The 14283-nt window shown below is 41.1% G+C and overlaps 1 protein-coding gene across 1 annotated transcript in view; it reads right to left on the bottom strand.

Annotated features, from left to right (window-relative positions):
* Positions 1–12424, bottom strand: part of IARS2 (isoleucyl-tRNA synthetase 2, mitochondrial) — a 66438-nt gene extending 54014 nt beyond the window's left edge. Inside the window, exons 1-2 of the mRNA XM_047840638.1 lie at positions 12034–12424; positions 10477–10599 (exon numbers count right to left, since the gene is read on the bottom strand). Of these exons, the coding sequence (XP_047696594.1) occupies positions 10477–10599; positions 12034–12300 (390 nt within the window). The 5' untranslated portion in view covers positions 12301–12424. The remainder of the gene's footprint in view (positions 1–10476; positions 10600–12033) is intronic.
* Between the last annotated feature and the right edge of the window lie 1859 nt (positions 12425–14283).

The following is a 14283-nucleotide window of genomic DNA, read 5'->3' as shown; positions in this document are numbered from 1 at the left end:
ACAGAAATTTACAGCAATAAAATACATGTGTTAGAAAAAGAGGAAAAGTCCACTCAATCATGTAAACTCTCACCTCAAGAAACTACAAACAGAACAAAGGAACCCAGAGCAAGCAGAAGCAAGACAATGATAAAAGGCAGAAATTGGTGAAATTAAAAACAGAAAAACAAGAGAGAAAATTCAGTGAAACAGAGTTTGACCTCGGGTATGACAATGCAAAGAACCACAGGGACACGCTTGGCACTGAATCTGGGGGAGTAATTTTAAAACCCAACCTTTAAAGCTCCTAGAAATGGCCCTACAGGTATGCAACAGATGAAGCAACATCTATACGAGAAAAAATTCTGTAAAAATTTGGTAAGAAAAGTGAGAGTCCGTGGCATCTGAACCAAGACCATTCCCTCCCTCCAGCCTGCCAGCTCAGCACAGCAGAGAAGCCACTCTGGTCTACTGCTGCCAACAACACAGGGCTCCCTCTCCAGTCCCCCCCAGCTCCCGGGCTGCAGGGAGGTCTTCCCCAGAGAGGGCAAGCATTTCTGTCAGCACTTCTGACCCTGCCCCAGCTCCCTGCAGCTGAGGCTCTAAGTTCCAGGCAAGGGCCGTCGTCGAGAGATGGGCCTCCCTCCCTCTACTTGGCCCGCACTCAGGGAACACGCTCTACTCTAAGTGAAAGTCCGCTGGGAAGACTGGGGCTCCAATCCCACTTGTCTAGGCTCATAAGATGGTGGTTCTACAACAGGAAAGGCAGGTCAAGATCGCAGACTACTGACTCTCCCACCAGTGCTCAGCTCCTAAAACGGGGGTGTCTCTCACAGAAAAGTATACAGTTGTCCCCACTCTTGGCTCCAGAGCCCTGGCCGGGAGAGTGTCCGTGAGGAGAGGAACAAGCGGTAAAAAAATGGCTCTTACTCTCTTCCCAGCAACAGAGCACAGAGAAATCCAGGCCTAAGGAGGCTGTCGAAACCAGTGGAGGCAGTGGGGAAAGGCAGTTGGAAGAAGGTTCATAGATTCAAGATGACACGGGCTAAAATCTAGGTCGGCTAGTTTGCAGGAGAAAACCAGAAGACACAGCTGGGCGGGACCCTCCCGGGATGAGAACAAATGTCAAACACTGACTCCAGGACCTAATACTTCGAAGGATCCCCCAAATTTGATGGATTAGTCTATAGAACAGATTATGCCCCAGGGCACTTTTGAAAATAAGAGAGAAAACAGTAGGAAATCTTCAGAGTAAAATAGATGGGTTTTGTCAGGGAAAGAGGATGGGCATCCTGCCAAAACCACAGCCAACCCAGGGTGACTGAGCATACCCAAAGCTGTGCCTCCCCGAGAAGCGACGTCAGAGGCTTGATGCTGAAGAAAAATAGGAGAGGGTGGAAAGAGACCTCAAAAAAAAAAAAAAAAAAAAAACCAAAAAACCAAAATCCATGCAGTTGCTACACATATAAACAAGAAAGTCATAATAAAAAGCCATGAGGGGAGAAGGTGTCCAAGAGGTAATTATTAAGATTTATTACAATATATTATCTAAAATGCCCAGTTTCTAACAAAAAAAATCCCTGCAAGACACATAAATATTTCTCATCACCAGCATCCACTGCTGTGCACATGCACGAGGCTAACCTCTGCAGCTGTACAACTACGTGCCGACAATCAGGGATCCCGCAGCTGCTGGCCCACAGGCACGGAGCCAACCCTGACTCCCGTCACTGGCCTGCATGGCTTTGAGGGCCAGCAGCTAGCTCCCGTAGTCACACAAATGCATGCTGACAGCCAAGGCCCCCACAATTGCTTATGCGTCTGGGTTGGCCCTGATTCATTTCACTGACCTGCATGCCACCAGCCCCAGCGTCCATGACCACCCTCCATTACCGTGCATAGGCTGTGGCTAGCCACAGCAGTCACAGGAGTACAAACCAACAGCCAGGGTCCCTGAGCTGACTATCTGACCAACGGTGGCCCCGGACACTGCTCCTGGCTCTGACCCTCCCCATTGCCTGTGTCTGCGTCTGGCCCCTAACACCACATTGACTCCCACGGCCAGGCATCAGGCCACCACATGATGCTCAGGCCACCACCACCTGCCCTGGTCCTTAGCCATTGGACCTGAAGGCACTGCTGAGGACCCCAGCAGCCCATACGCCCATGGTGGACCATTCACAGATCTCATCAACGATCACACCATTGTTGATGTCGTGCTCCCAACTGCCTGAGCGGACAAGATACTACACCAGCCCCATCCCTAACCTAGAATTGCCAGGGGGGGGAAAGAAAGTCAATCGAAAATCCTAGATGCAGCAATCCCAGTTACACCCTGCACCACAGCACACTCCAGCATGCCCCCATCTATATGTGAGTTCTTTCCATAAAGTCTCGAAGAGGTGACTGCTTCTTCAAATGCATAGTCATCTACACAGGGCTGCAGGAATCATGAAGAATCAAAGAAACACGATACTGCCAAAGGAACAAAGTAAACTTCTAATAAAACACACACACACACACACACACACACACAGAAATTAAGATCCATAAAATGCCTGACCAACATTTCAAAATAACTGTCCTAAAGATGCTCCAAGAGCAACAAGAGATCAGACATATACAATTTAACAAAAATCAGAAAAATAATATGAGAGTAAAATTAAAAGTTCAATCCAAAGATAAAAAACAATGATGAACCAACAATACATTTGGGGGCTGGAGAATACAGTGACTAAACTGAAGAATTCAATGGAGAGCTTCAACAGCCCACACGACCCATCAAAAGAAAAGAATCAGTGAAATCAAAGACAGATCATTTGAAATTATCCAGTCAAAGGTACAAAAGATACAAGAATGAAAAGGAATAAAGAAAGCCTACAGAACTAGTCTGAAACTACTTTTAAAAAAATATATGTTTTATGAGAATCCCAGAAGGAAAAGAGAGGGGGAAAAGAGTCAGAAAACTCAAAGAAACCATAGCTGAGAATTTCCTAAATCTGGGGAGATACATGGACACCCAAGTTCACTAAGCTCATACATTCCCAAACAAACGCAACCCAAAGAGATTTCTGAAAGACACATTATAATAAAACTGTCAAAAATCAAAGACAAAGCAAGAACCTTGAGAGCTGCAAAGGAAAAAAGCTTGTCAATTTTAAGAGATTCCCCCACACCCTCCCATGAGGCTATCAGATTTCTCTATAGAACCCTTGCACACCCAGAGTGGAATGACGCATTCAAAATGCTGTAAATAAACTTCCAACCAAGAACACTTGATCCAGCAGAGCTGTCCTTGAGAAATGAAGGAAAGAGACCTTCCCAGACAAAGTCACCACCACTAGACCTGCCATATAAGTCAAAATTTCAGAAATTCTTAAAGGAGCTCTTCAAGCTGCAATAAAAGGATGCAATTTACTACCAGAGAGCACATGAAAATAATCAAGGTGAGTCTATAGTCAGATTCAACATACCCCAATAGTGTAATATGTTGGTGCGTTTATGGTGTAACTCTAATATAAAGACCAAAGGACAGAAGAATTGAAGATAACTACAGTGGGGAGCGCAGCTGGCTCAGTCAGTTAAAGCGTCTGACTCCTGATCTGGGCTCGGGTCATGATCTCACAGTTTGTGAATGTGAGGCCCGCATTGGGCTCTGTACTGATGGCACAGAGCCTGCTTGGGATTCTGTCTCTCCTTTTCTCTGCCCCTCTCCACTTCACATACACGTGGTCTCTCTTTCCCTCTCTCTCAAAATAAATAAATAAACTTATTGGTGGACATTGAATTTGCTTCCAGTTTAAAAAAAAAAGATAACTATAGCAACAATAACTGGCTAGTATGTACACTGTATAAAAAGATGTAAATTATGACATCAAAAACATAAAATGTGTTAGAGGCAGTAAAAGGATAGAGTTTTTGCATGTGACTGAGGTTAAGTTGCTATCAGCTTAGAGGACTGTTATATTTTATGTAAGCCTCATGGTAACCACAAAGTAAAAACTTTCAGGAAATGTATAAAAGAAAAAGAGAAGCAAATCAAAGCATACCCCTATGAAAAAAATCATCAATTCACAAAGGAAGACCGAGAGGAACAAACAGAAAACAGTATATTGAGATAAGTCCTTGCCTATCGATGATTACTTTAAATGTACATGGATTATATCACCCATCAATAGATGTGGGGTGGCTGAATGGATGAGAAAACAAAACCCAACTGTGCTCCCTAGAAGAGACTCATGTGTAAGCTGTAAGGACACATGTAGGGATTAGGTGAAAGGATGGAAAAAGATTCCACAAAAATGGAAACCCAAAGAGAAATATTAGACAAAACAGATTTTAAGCCAAAAACTGTAACAAGAGATGTGGTCATCATCATGATAAAGGAGTCAATTCACCAGGAGGATACGACAGTCTTAAAAACCCATGCATCCAACATCAGAGCACCTGAATACATTAACTAACTACTAACAGATCTGAGGGGGAAAAAAAAGACAAGAACACAATAATAGTAGAGGACTTCAATACCCCATTTTCAACAATGAATAGGTCAGTCATACAGACAGAACATCAGTAAAGACACATTGGACTTGAACTATACTTTAAATCAAATGGACCTAACAGATAAACACTGAACATTCCATCCAATAGCAGCAGAATACACATTCTTCTCAAGCACACAGAGCACCATCCAGAATGGACCATATATTAGGCCATAAAACAAGCCTTAACAATGTAGAAAGATTAAGATCACATCAAGTATATTTTCATACCAAAATGGTATAAAGTTAGAAATCAATAATAGGAAAAAACTGGAAAATTCACAAATATGTGGAAAATAATCAACACATTTCTGAAAAACCAATGGGTCAAATAAGAAATCAAAAAAGAAGTCAAAAATATATTGAAGCAAACAAATATGGAAACACAACAGACCAAACAAACCTTAGGGAATGGAGCAAAAGCAGTTCTTAGAGGAAAGTTGATAGCAATAACTGGTTACCTTAAAAAGCAAGAAAGAAGGGGACCTGGGTGGCTCAGTTGGTTAAGTGTCCAACTCTTCATTTCGGCCCAGGTCATGATCTCCCAGTTCATTAGTTTGAGCCCTACATCTGGCTCTACGCTGACAGCACAGAGGCTGCTTGGGATTCTCTTTTTCCCTCTCTCTGACCCTCCCCACCTCAAAATAAATAAACTCAAAAAAAAAAAAAAAAGCAAGAGGGGCGCCTGCGTGGCTCGGTTAAGCATCCGACTTCAGCTCAGGTCATGATCTTGCATTCGTGGGTTCAATCCCCATGTCAGGCTCTGTGCTGACAGCTCAGAGCCTGGAGCCTGCTTTGGATTCTGTGTCTCCCTCTCTCTCTGCCCCTCCCCTGCTCATGCTCTGTCTCTCACTCTCTCAAAAATAAACATTAAAAAAAATTTTTTTTTAAATAAAAAGGCAAGAAAGATCCCAGACTACTCAACTTTATAGCTCAAGGAAGTAGAAAAGAACTTAAGCCCAAAATTAGCAGAAGGAAGTAAAATGACAAAGATCAGAACAGAAATAAATGAAATAGAAAACAGGAAAACAACAGGAAAGATCAACAAAACTTAGTGTGGGGTTTTTTTTTTAAAAGATAAACAAAATTGACAAGTTGTTAGCTAGACTTACTGAGAAGAGAAAGAACTCAAATAAGTAAAATTATAAATGAAAAAGGAGATATTACAACTCATACATGAAAAAGACAAAGAACCGTAAGAGACTACTATTAACAATTATATGCCAAGAAATTGAATACCCCAGAAGAAATGGGTACATTCCTAGAAATATCCAGCCAACCAGGGCTGAATCATGAAAAAATAGAAAATCTGAAGAGACCAGTAACAAGTAAGGAGATGGAATCGGTAACTAAAAACCTCCCAACAAAGAAAAGCCCAGGACCATATGGCTCCACTTGTGAATTCTACCAAATATTATAGAAGAATGAATGCCAAACCTTTTCAAACTCATCCAAAAAAATGAGGCCAGCATTACCATGATACCAATGTCAGATAAGGGCACTATAAAAAACTATAGTTCAAAATCCCTGATGAATATAGATGCAAAAGTTCTCAACAAAATGCTATCAAACCAAATTTAACAGTACTTTAAAAGGATGATACACCACGAGCAAATGAGATTTATCCCTGGGATTCAAAGATCAACATACACCCAAAAATGATACAATAAGTTAATTGATGGAAAGACAGAAATCATAGCATCATCTCAATAGAAGCAGAAAAAGCATGTGACAGAATTCAACATCTTTCCCTGATAAAAACTCTTGACAAAGTGGGTACAGAAGGAACATACCTCAACATAATAAAGACCAGTGGCACTTGGGCAGCTCAGTTGGTTAAGCGTCCAACTTCAGCTCACGTCATGATCTTGCAGTTCATGAGTTCAAGCCCCATGTCAGGCTCTGTGCTGACAGCTCAGAGCTCGGAGCCTACTTTAGATTCTGTGTCTCCTTCTCTCTCCGCCCCTCCCCTGCTTACATGTGCTCTCTCTCTCTCTCTCTCTCTCTCAAAAATAAAAACATTAAAAAAAAAACATATAAAGACCATATATGATAAGCCCACAGATACCATCATATTCAACAGTGAGAAGTTGAAAGCTTTTCCTCTAAGATCACAAATAATACAAGGGTGCTCTCTCTCACCACTCCTATTCAATGTAGTATTGAAGGTCTTGCCAGAGAAAATAGGCAAAAAGAAAAAAGAAAAAGAAATAAAAGGCGTCATCCAAGCCAAAGGAAGCAGTAAAATTATCTGTTTGTAGATGACATGATCTTATACACAGAAAATCCTAAACACTCAATCAGAAGCTATTAGAATAAACAAATTCATTAAAGTTTCAGGACACAAAATCAACATACAGAAAGGAGTAATATTTCTATACACTAACAATGAATTGTTAAAAAAAAAAAAAAGAACAAAAAAAGGAAAACAATCCCATCCCATTTATAATAGTGTCATAAAAACCACAACGAATAAATTTAACCAAGGAGCTGAAAGATCTGTACATACACTGAAAACATTTTAACAATAAAATGTCCATACTACCCAAAGCCACCTAAAGACTCAATGCAATCCCTGTCAAAATTCCAGTGAAGTTTTTACAGAAATAGAAAAAAACAATCCTAACATTTGTAATAAATTACAAAACACTCCAAATAGCCAAAGCAAATGTGAGAAAGAACAAAGCCGGAAGCATCACACTTCCTGACTTCAAACTATATTATAAAGCTATGGTAATCAAAACAGTATGGTATTGGCATAAAAACAAAACAAAAACCTAGATCGATTGAACAGAATTAAGAACCTAGAAATAAATCCTTGTCAATTAATATCTGACAAGAGAAACAAGAAAACTCAATGGGGATAAATGGTGCTGGGAAAATTGTATATTCACATGCAGAAGAATGAAAATGGGTCTCTATCTTATACCAGTCACAAAACTTAACTGAAATGGATTAAGAACTTAATTATAAGATCGAAGAAAACATATGAAAAAGCTCCTTTACTTAGCAATGATTTTTGTTACACAAACAATAAATGCAAAAATTTAAAAAAATGCAACTGTCACCAAGCTAAAAAGCTTATTCCTCACTTGAAAAACAAACAAACAAAAAAGAAACAATCAACAAAATGAAAAGCCAACCTAAGGAATAGGAGAAACTATTTGGGGATCATCTATCTGATAAGGGTTTAAGATCCAAAATATAAGAAACTCATGCAAATCAAAGGCAAAACAATCAAAACAACAACAAAAAAATCTGATTTAAAAATGGACAAAAGACCCAAACGTTTTTCCAAAGAGGAGATACAAATGACAAACAAGTACACTGAAAGTCGCTGCAAGTATCTAATCATCTGGAATATCAAAACCACAATGAGGTATCACTTCAGCCTTGTTAGGATGGCTGTTATCAAAAAGATAAATGATAAGTGTTGGTGAGGGTGTGGAGAAATGGGAACCCCTGTGCACTGATGGTTCAAATGTAAATTAGGGCAGCTGCTATGGAAACAAGTATGGAGGTTCCTCAATACATTGCAAATAGAACTGGCATACGATCCAGAAAAGATCCAGCAATTCCACTTAGTGGGTATATATCCAAAGGAAACAAAATCACTATCTGGAAGAGAGATCTGCGCACCTGGGTTCACTGTAGCATTGTTTACAACAGTCAAGACATGGAAACAACCTAAGTGCCCATCAATGGGTGAATGGATAAGAAGCTGTGGTGGACATATATAATGGAATACTATCTAGCCATGAAAAGGAAGGAAATCATGCTATTTGCAACATGGATGGACCTTGAGGGCATTATTCTAAGCGAAATAAGTTAGAGAAAGACAAATCCGGATGATCTCACTTATATATGCAATCTTAAGAAAACTGAAGTCATAAAATGTTTCTAATTTTGATGAAGTCTAATTTATCATTTTTCCTTTTTTAAATCATTTTTTTAAATAAAACAGAGAAAAGATTGATAGTTGCCAGAGGCAGGGGTTGGGTGGGGGGAAATGAATGAAGGTGGTCAATATATACAAACTTCAAGTTATAAGGTTAATAAATTCTGTGGATATAATGTACAGAATGGTGACTATAGTTAACAATACTGTAACGTATATTTGAAAGTTGCTAAGACAGTCAGTGGTAAAAGTTCTCATCACAAGAAAATAAAAATTTGTAACCGTGTGGCAAGATGCATGTTAACTAACTGTGGTATTCATTCAGCAATACATACATACATCAAACCATTATGTTGTACACCTTAAACTAATATAATGTTACACGTCTCTTACACCTCAATAAAATGGTGGGGAGGGGGGTTAAAATTAGTTCTCTCAAAAAACTGCATACTGTTTACTATCCACCTCGCACAATTGACCTGAGAGTACCTGCTAGTACCCTCAAAACTCAGCTTACCTTCTCTGATACTGCAGTCAAAAAATTATCCTAAAACCTATATGGAAAGGCAAAGGAGCTGAAATTAACACAATTTTGAAAAACAGTAAAATGGGAACATAGAGACTACCCAATTTGAAGACTTATTCTATAGCTAGAGTCACCAAAACTGTGGTATTACCAGGACAGACACATAGATTAATGGAACAAAATAGAGAATCTAAAAATGGAGAATCATTTGCCAAACCGATTTTTTGACAGTGGTACAAAAGCAACTCATTAGGGAAAAGAGTGCCAAGAAACGGTGATAGACATCAATAGGGAAAAAAACAACCCTCAGTGTAAGTCTCACGTCTTATATAAAAGTTAATGCAAAATGTATCACGGACTTAAATGTAAAATGTAAAAGTTTTAGAAAAAATATGGGAGAAAATCTTCAGGATGGAAGGCCTGGGAAACAGTTCTCAGACATGTCACTACAAGCATGATTCATAAAAGGAAAAACTGATAAACTGAACTTCATCAACATTAATAACTTCTAGGGGGCACCTGGCTGGCTCATTCAGAACAACATGTGACTCTTGATCTCCGGGGTCATGAGTTCGAGCCCCACATTCGGGGTAGAGATTACTTAGAAAAAATTAAGAACACTTACTCTTCAATATACCTTGAAAAGACAAGCTACAGACTGGAAGAAATAGTTGCAAACCACGTATCTGACAAGGTTTAATACCTAGGCTATACACATAAAGAACTCTCAAAACACAGCGGTAAGATAAATAAACAGTCCAAGTAGAAAATGGACATGATCAAGGTGCCGGCAGACTCAGTCTGGTGAGGGCTGCTTTCTGGTTCACAGACCAATATCATTTTGCTGTACCCTCACAGGGCTAAGAGAGACAAGGAAGCTCTCTGAGGTTGTTTTTTTTTTTTGTAAGGGCAATAATCTCACTGATAAGGGCTCTACCCTCATGATTTAGTCATCTCCCTAAGGCCCCACCTCCAAGTACCACCACCTTAGAGATTATTAGGTTTCAACATATAAATAGCAGGAGGAGAAGAACAAGTATTCCGTCTACAGCAACTATCTAACATTTATATATATTTTACTTCTTTGTGTTATTATGTCTTTTTAATTAGAGCCTAAGCTCTGTAAAGACAAGATTCATCTTTATTTTGTTCACTGCTATTACCTGAGTCTAGAAAAATGCCCGGCACATAGTAGGTGCTGAATAATTATTCACTGAATAAAATATCTACTAATCTAAAATAACAATAAGCTCAATGCAAATACCAGGGATGTTATTTTCCATACAGCACTAAAACTATTGCTGCTTTCTATTAAGACAATTTAGTTTTATGGAAACTAACTTGACAATAAATTTCATATAATAAAAAATTAAAAAAACAAAACAAAACATGTTTTTCACCAAAAAAAAAAAAAGACAATTTAGTTTTATGCATTAATGCAAATTTACTTGTCATAAAAGCAAAATACACTTTGTAAAGTGTACTTACATAAAGGTTTTTCCCTCAGGTCTTATAACTGAAATCACAATTACCTTATTTAAAGCGTGTCCAACATGTGGGTCACCATTTGCATAAGGAGGTCCATCATGAAGACAAAATTCTGTCTTTACTTTTCTTTCTCTTTGCCATGAATAAAGTTCTGAAAATCCACATTTCTGTTTAAAAAGAACCATAATATCTGAACATACATACTCCTGCATCTTACCGTAAGTAACAGCCAGCATTTGCTTATTTCTTATCCCATGCCAATGTATTCAACTCTAAAACCCGATGGTGAAGTTTCTGAAATGCACATCCGAGTCCTCATCTTTTAAAACTTTTTAATAGTTTCCCTATAGGCTTCACATTGAGGTCTGAGCTCTTTATACTGTAAACAGGGCCCTGTTTAGGAGCACCAAATTCTGGCCAGTCTCCCGGCACTCTCCACCCTTCACTCTTCAGTCCAGCCATGCTGAAGGGCCTGTACACTACCCACCCCCCCACACCCACACACTCTTATCCTTGCTCTCCTTTGGCCTCAATACCTGCTACTGTCAAAATCCCAACAACACTCACTGCAGCCCTACCCCCATTCTCTCACCTACTGTGTACCCTTGGCCCAGACATTTTGCCCTTATGGGCATCCGTGTTCCCTCTTTTGAAAAAATGTTAACAATAACCAATTCACAGAGCTGGTGTGAAAATTACACGAGAAAACATCTGAAATTGTCACAGTTCCTGGCATAACAACAGTATTGAATAAGACACTTTAAAAAAGTAGGTGGCAGGGCAGCTGGGTGGCTCAGTCGGTTAAGCATCAGACCCCTGGGGGTCTTGGCTCAGGTCATGATCTCATGGTTTGTGAGATCAAGCCCCACATGGGGCTCTGTGCTGACAGTGCTGAGCCTGCTTGGGATTCTCTCTCTCTCTCAAAATAAATAAATAAACTTAAAAAAAAAAGTAGATGGCCAAAACAGGTTTATGAGTCTAGAAGTCTGATAACTGCCATAAAAATATCTAGGGTAAGCAAATTTACTTAACCAATATATGCTAAATATGGAGAATTTTTAAAACTCTGGAAGTACAGAAACTGAGAAGTGAATTTTCTCTTAGAAAACTCAGTCTAACACAGGAGAAAGGTGCATAGCTTAGGAAGGGGACTCTGAGGAAGTAAGTACAGCTACTCTCTTCGGCAAACAAGTCAGAATTCCAACTAGGCGCCTAACGACAACACAAAAGTAAGCTTCAACTTTCCCACATAATCGAAAACTTTATTTACAAGTGTCCATGTTTACTTTTCACAAACCACTGGAAAAGTGTCCAAATTCGACTGTTTTTGCCTAAAAAATGGCACTTATATTCAGCGCTGCTATGCGAGCATCCCTCTTTAATATTCTGCTTTGGAACCTGCTACAATTGAGGGATTCACCTAGAGGTTTTCCAGCAAGAAACCCTGTTGGGAGACCCACTCGTCCGGTCACAACGTCGCCGCCCAAAGGAGTCTAGAACCCGCGGCCCTACCTGCCGGGGTGTGTGGGTCACCCGGAGCGGCTGCCGGCGAGGGCCCAGCTCCCCTCCGCCCCCAGGCCGGCCCGGGCCTCCCTGCCCACCTGCTGGATCTCCAGCTCCGTGTCGGGCTGCTGGCGGCCCAGCAGCTTCATGGGGAAGCTGGTCTGCGGCAGCAGCACTGTGTCCCGATATCTGCCATTACTCGAGTTCTGCAGCTGGTTACTGGCCCCGGTGACTGACCGCACCAAAAGCCTCCTCGTCGTCCCTCGCCATCCCGGGTGACAACGAAGATGGGGCGGCACCCACAGATTTCGGGCCGTGGCCAGAGCCGCCGCCCCCGGCCCGCGCGGGTGCAGCCCCCAACGCATGGCGGGCTAACCCCGACCTCCCCTTGAGCGCCAGGTCCTCCGCGGGAGGATCCCGCCCGGGGTCTGGAAAACACGGACCCCAGGGAACCTCCACGAGCTTTACCGGAGTGCGCACGCGCGCGGGGCACGGAAGAGGCCGGGAGCAGGTCCCTCCCGGAGGCGGAGAGAATCAAGCCATCTCGGGTCTTGGCGGCAACCCCGGCGGGGGGCGGGGCTAACTCTGAGGGGCGGGGCAAGGTGTGGCGTGCCTGAAGGGGCTCAGATTTCAATCACACTGCCCTGTTTAGATATTTTTTATTTAACGCAGTATATCCAAGATATTATCACTTCAACATGTAATTAATATAAAATTATCCAGAAGATATTACATTCTTTATCTTCATACTGAATCTTCAAAATTGGGTATGTATTTTACACATATAGCATATCTCAGCTTGGGCTAGTGATTTGCCAAGCGCTCAACAACCATAGGGAGCTAATGGCTACTTTAGTGAGCAACGCCTCCTTAGCTGAGTGCAAAGTTCGGGACCAATATTATAAACCAGCCTAATTATGTTACTTTCAGGTCCTCTATTATCCCTGTTATGTCCCACTCCCACTCCTACAGAATAGTAGTGTGTAGGACTTCAGCTCTGGTTTCGGACAGACACCCACTTTTTTCTTAATGTTTATTTTTTTAGAGAGAAAGAGAGATAGCGAGCAGGGGAGGAGCAGAGAGAGAATGGGACAGAGGATCCAGAGCAGGCTCTGCACTGACAGCAGAGAGCCGATACTGGGCCAGAACCCACGAACCATCAGATCATGACCTGAGCCCAAGTTGGACGCTCAACTGACTGAGCCACCCAGGTGCCCCAGAAACCCACGATTCTACCGCGTTTTTGTAAAGTTTGTGTTAGGTCACTTCACTTTTGCGCGCGCGCGCGCACACACGCGCGCACACACACACACACACACACACACACACACACACACACACACAAAAAGGGGGGGGGTAACAGCATGCATCTGCTACATTAGTACCTGTTTTCACTAACCGAAAGAAAACTGAAAAGGATTTTTGCTCTTAGGAAAACAAGTGAAAATAGCATGAAGTATTTGTTTTGCAGCAAGCATACACCCAAGCAACCAGAGTGGCCCCCGACCAAGCTCCTGCCCCGGGAACTACACACAGCGGCTAACCCTTTGAACTGTGTGTATGAGCATCTGTGCTCTATCTCCCTTTATTCTGTGCATCTGTTAGCACCATGTGTCCTAAGGTATCAGAAAAGCTTAAGAAAGGTTATTTTTGGGTGACTTGGAATGCTAAAGAAATTTTTCCATATAAATTAAAGGTAATTGTTTCTTTGCTTTACTCCATTTAGGCTTATGAAAGGTTTCATAGGAACACTCTACTTTCAGAGGGAAACCTGTATTCGGTTGTCCAGGTCATAGTAGTTCACAATTGTTACGTTTTCATTGTAAAGTATATCTTCCTATTCATAAGACACAACATCTAGAAGATTTGGCTTAAATAAATAAAAAGACTGATTTTCTACAAAAAGAAAAAGAAAATTTTATATGGAAAAACATGCCACAAAGTAAGAAGGCAAGGGGCAAATAGTAAGCATTCCGTGTCAGCTTTTCACCCTTTGTCGTGCTTTTTGAAAGTTTGTGTTAGGCCACTTCAATTTCACACACACACACACACACACACACAGTGAAAACAGCATTCTTTACCTACATTAGTACTTGTTTTCACTAACCTAAACAGGTTAGCTCCTTACCTCTATTAACTCATTTAATCATTAAACCCTATAAAGTGAAGAGATCACATGCCAAAACAACCCTATGAGGTGAGGTAGGTACTATGGTTATTGCCATTTTACAGTTAAGGAAACTGAGGCACATAGTGTTAAGTAACTTGCCTAAGACCATAGAACTAAGAAGTGAGAGATGGGATTTAAATTCGGGCAATTGGGTTCTAGTGGCCATGTGGATAATCAT

Source organism: Prionailurus viverrinus, chromosome F1, assembly GCF_022837055.1.
Source record: "Prionailurus viverrinus isolate Anna chromosome F1, UM_Priviv_1.0, whole genome shotgun sequence".
In the NCBI taxonomy this organism is placed as follows: domain Eukaryota; kingdom Metazoa; phylum Chordata; class Mammalia; order Carnivora; family Felidae; genus Prionailurus; species Prionailurus viverrinus.
The sequence above is the reverse complement of the archived record's forward strand: the minus strand, read 5'-3'. Positions and strand labels throughout refer to the sequence as shown.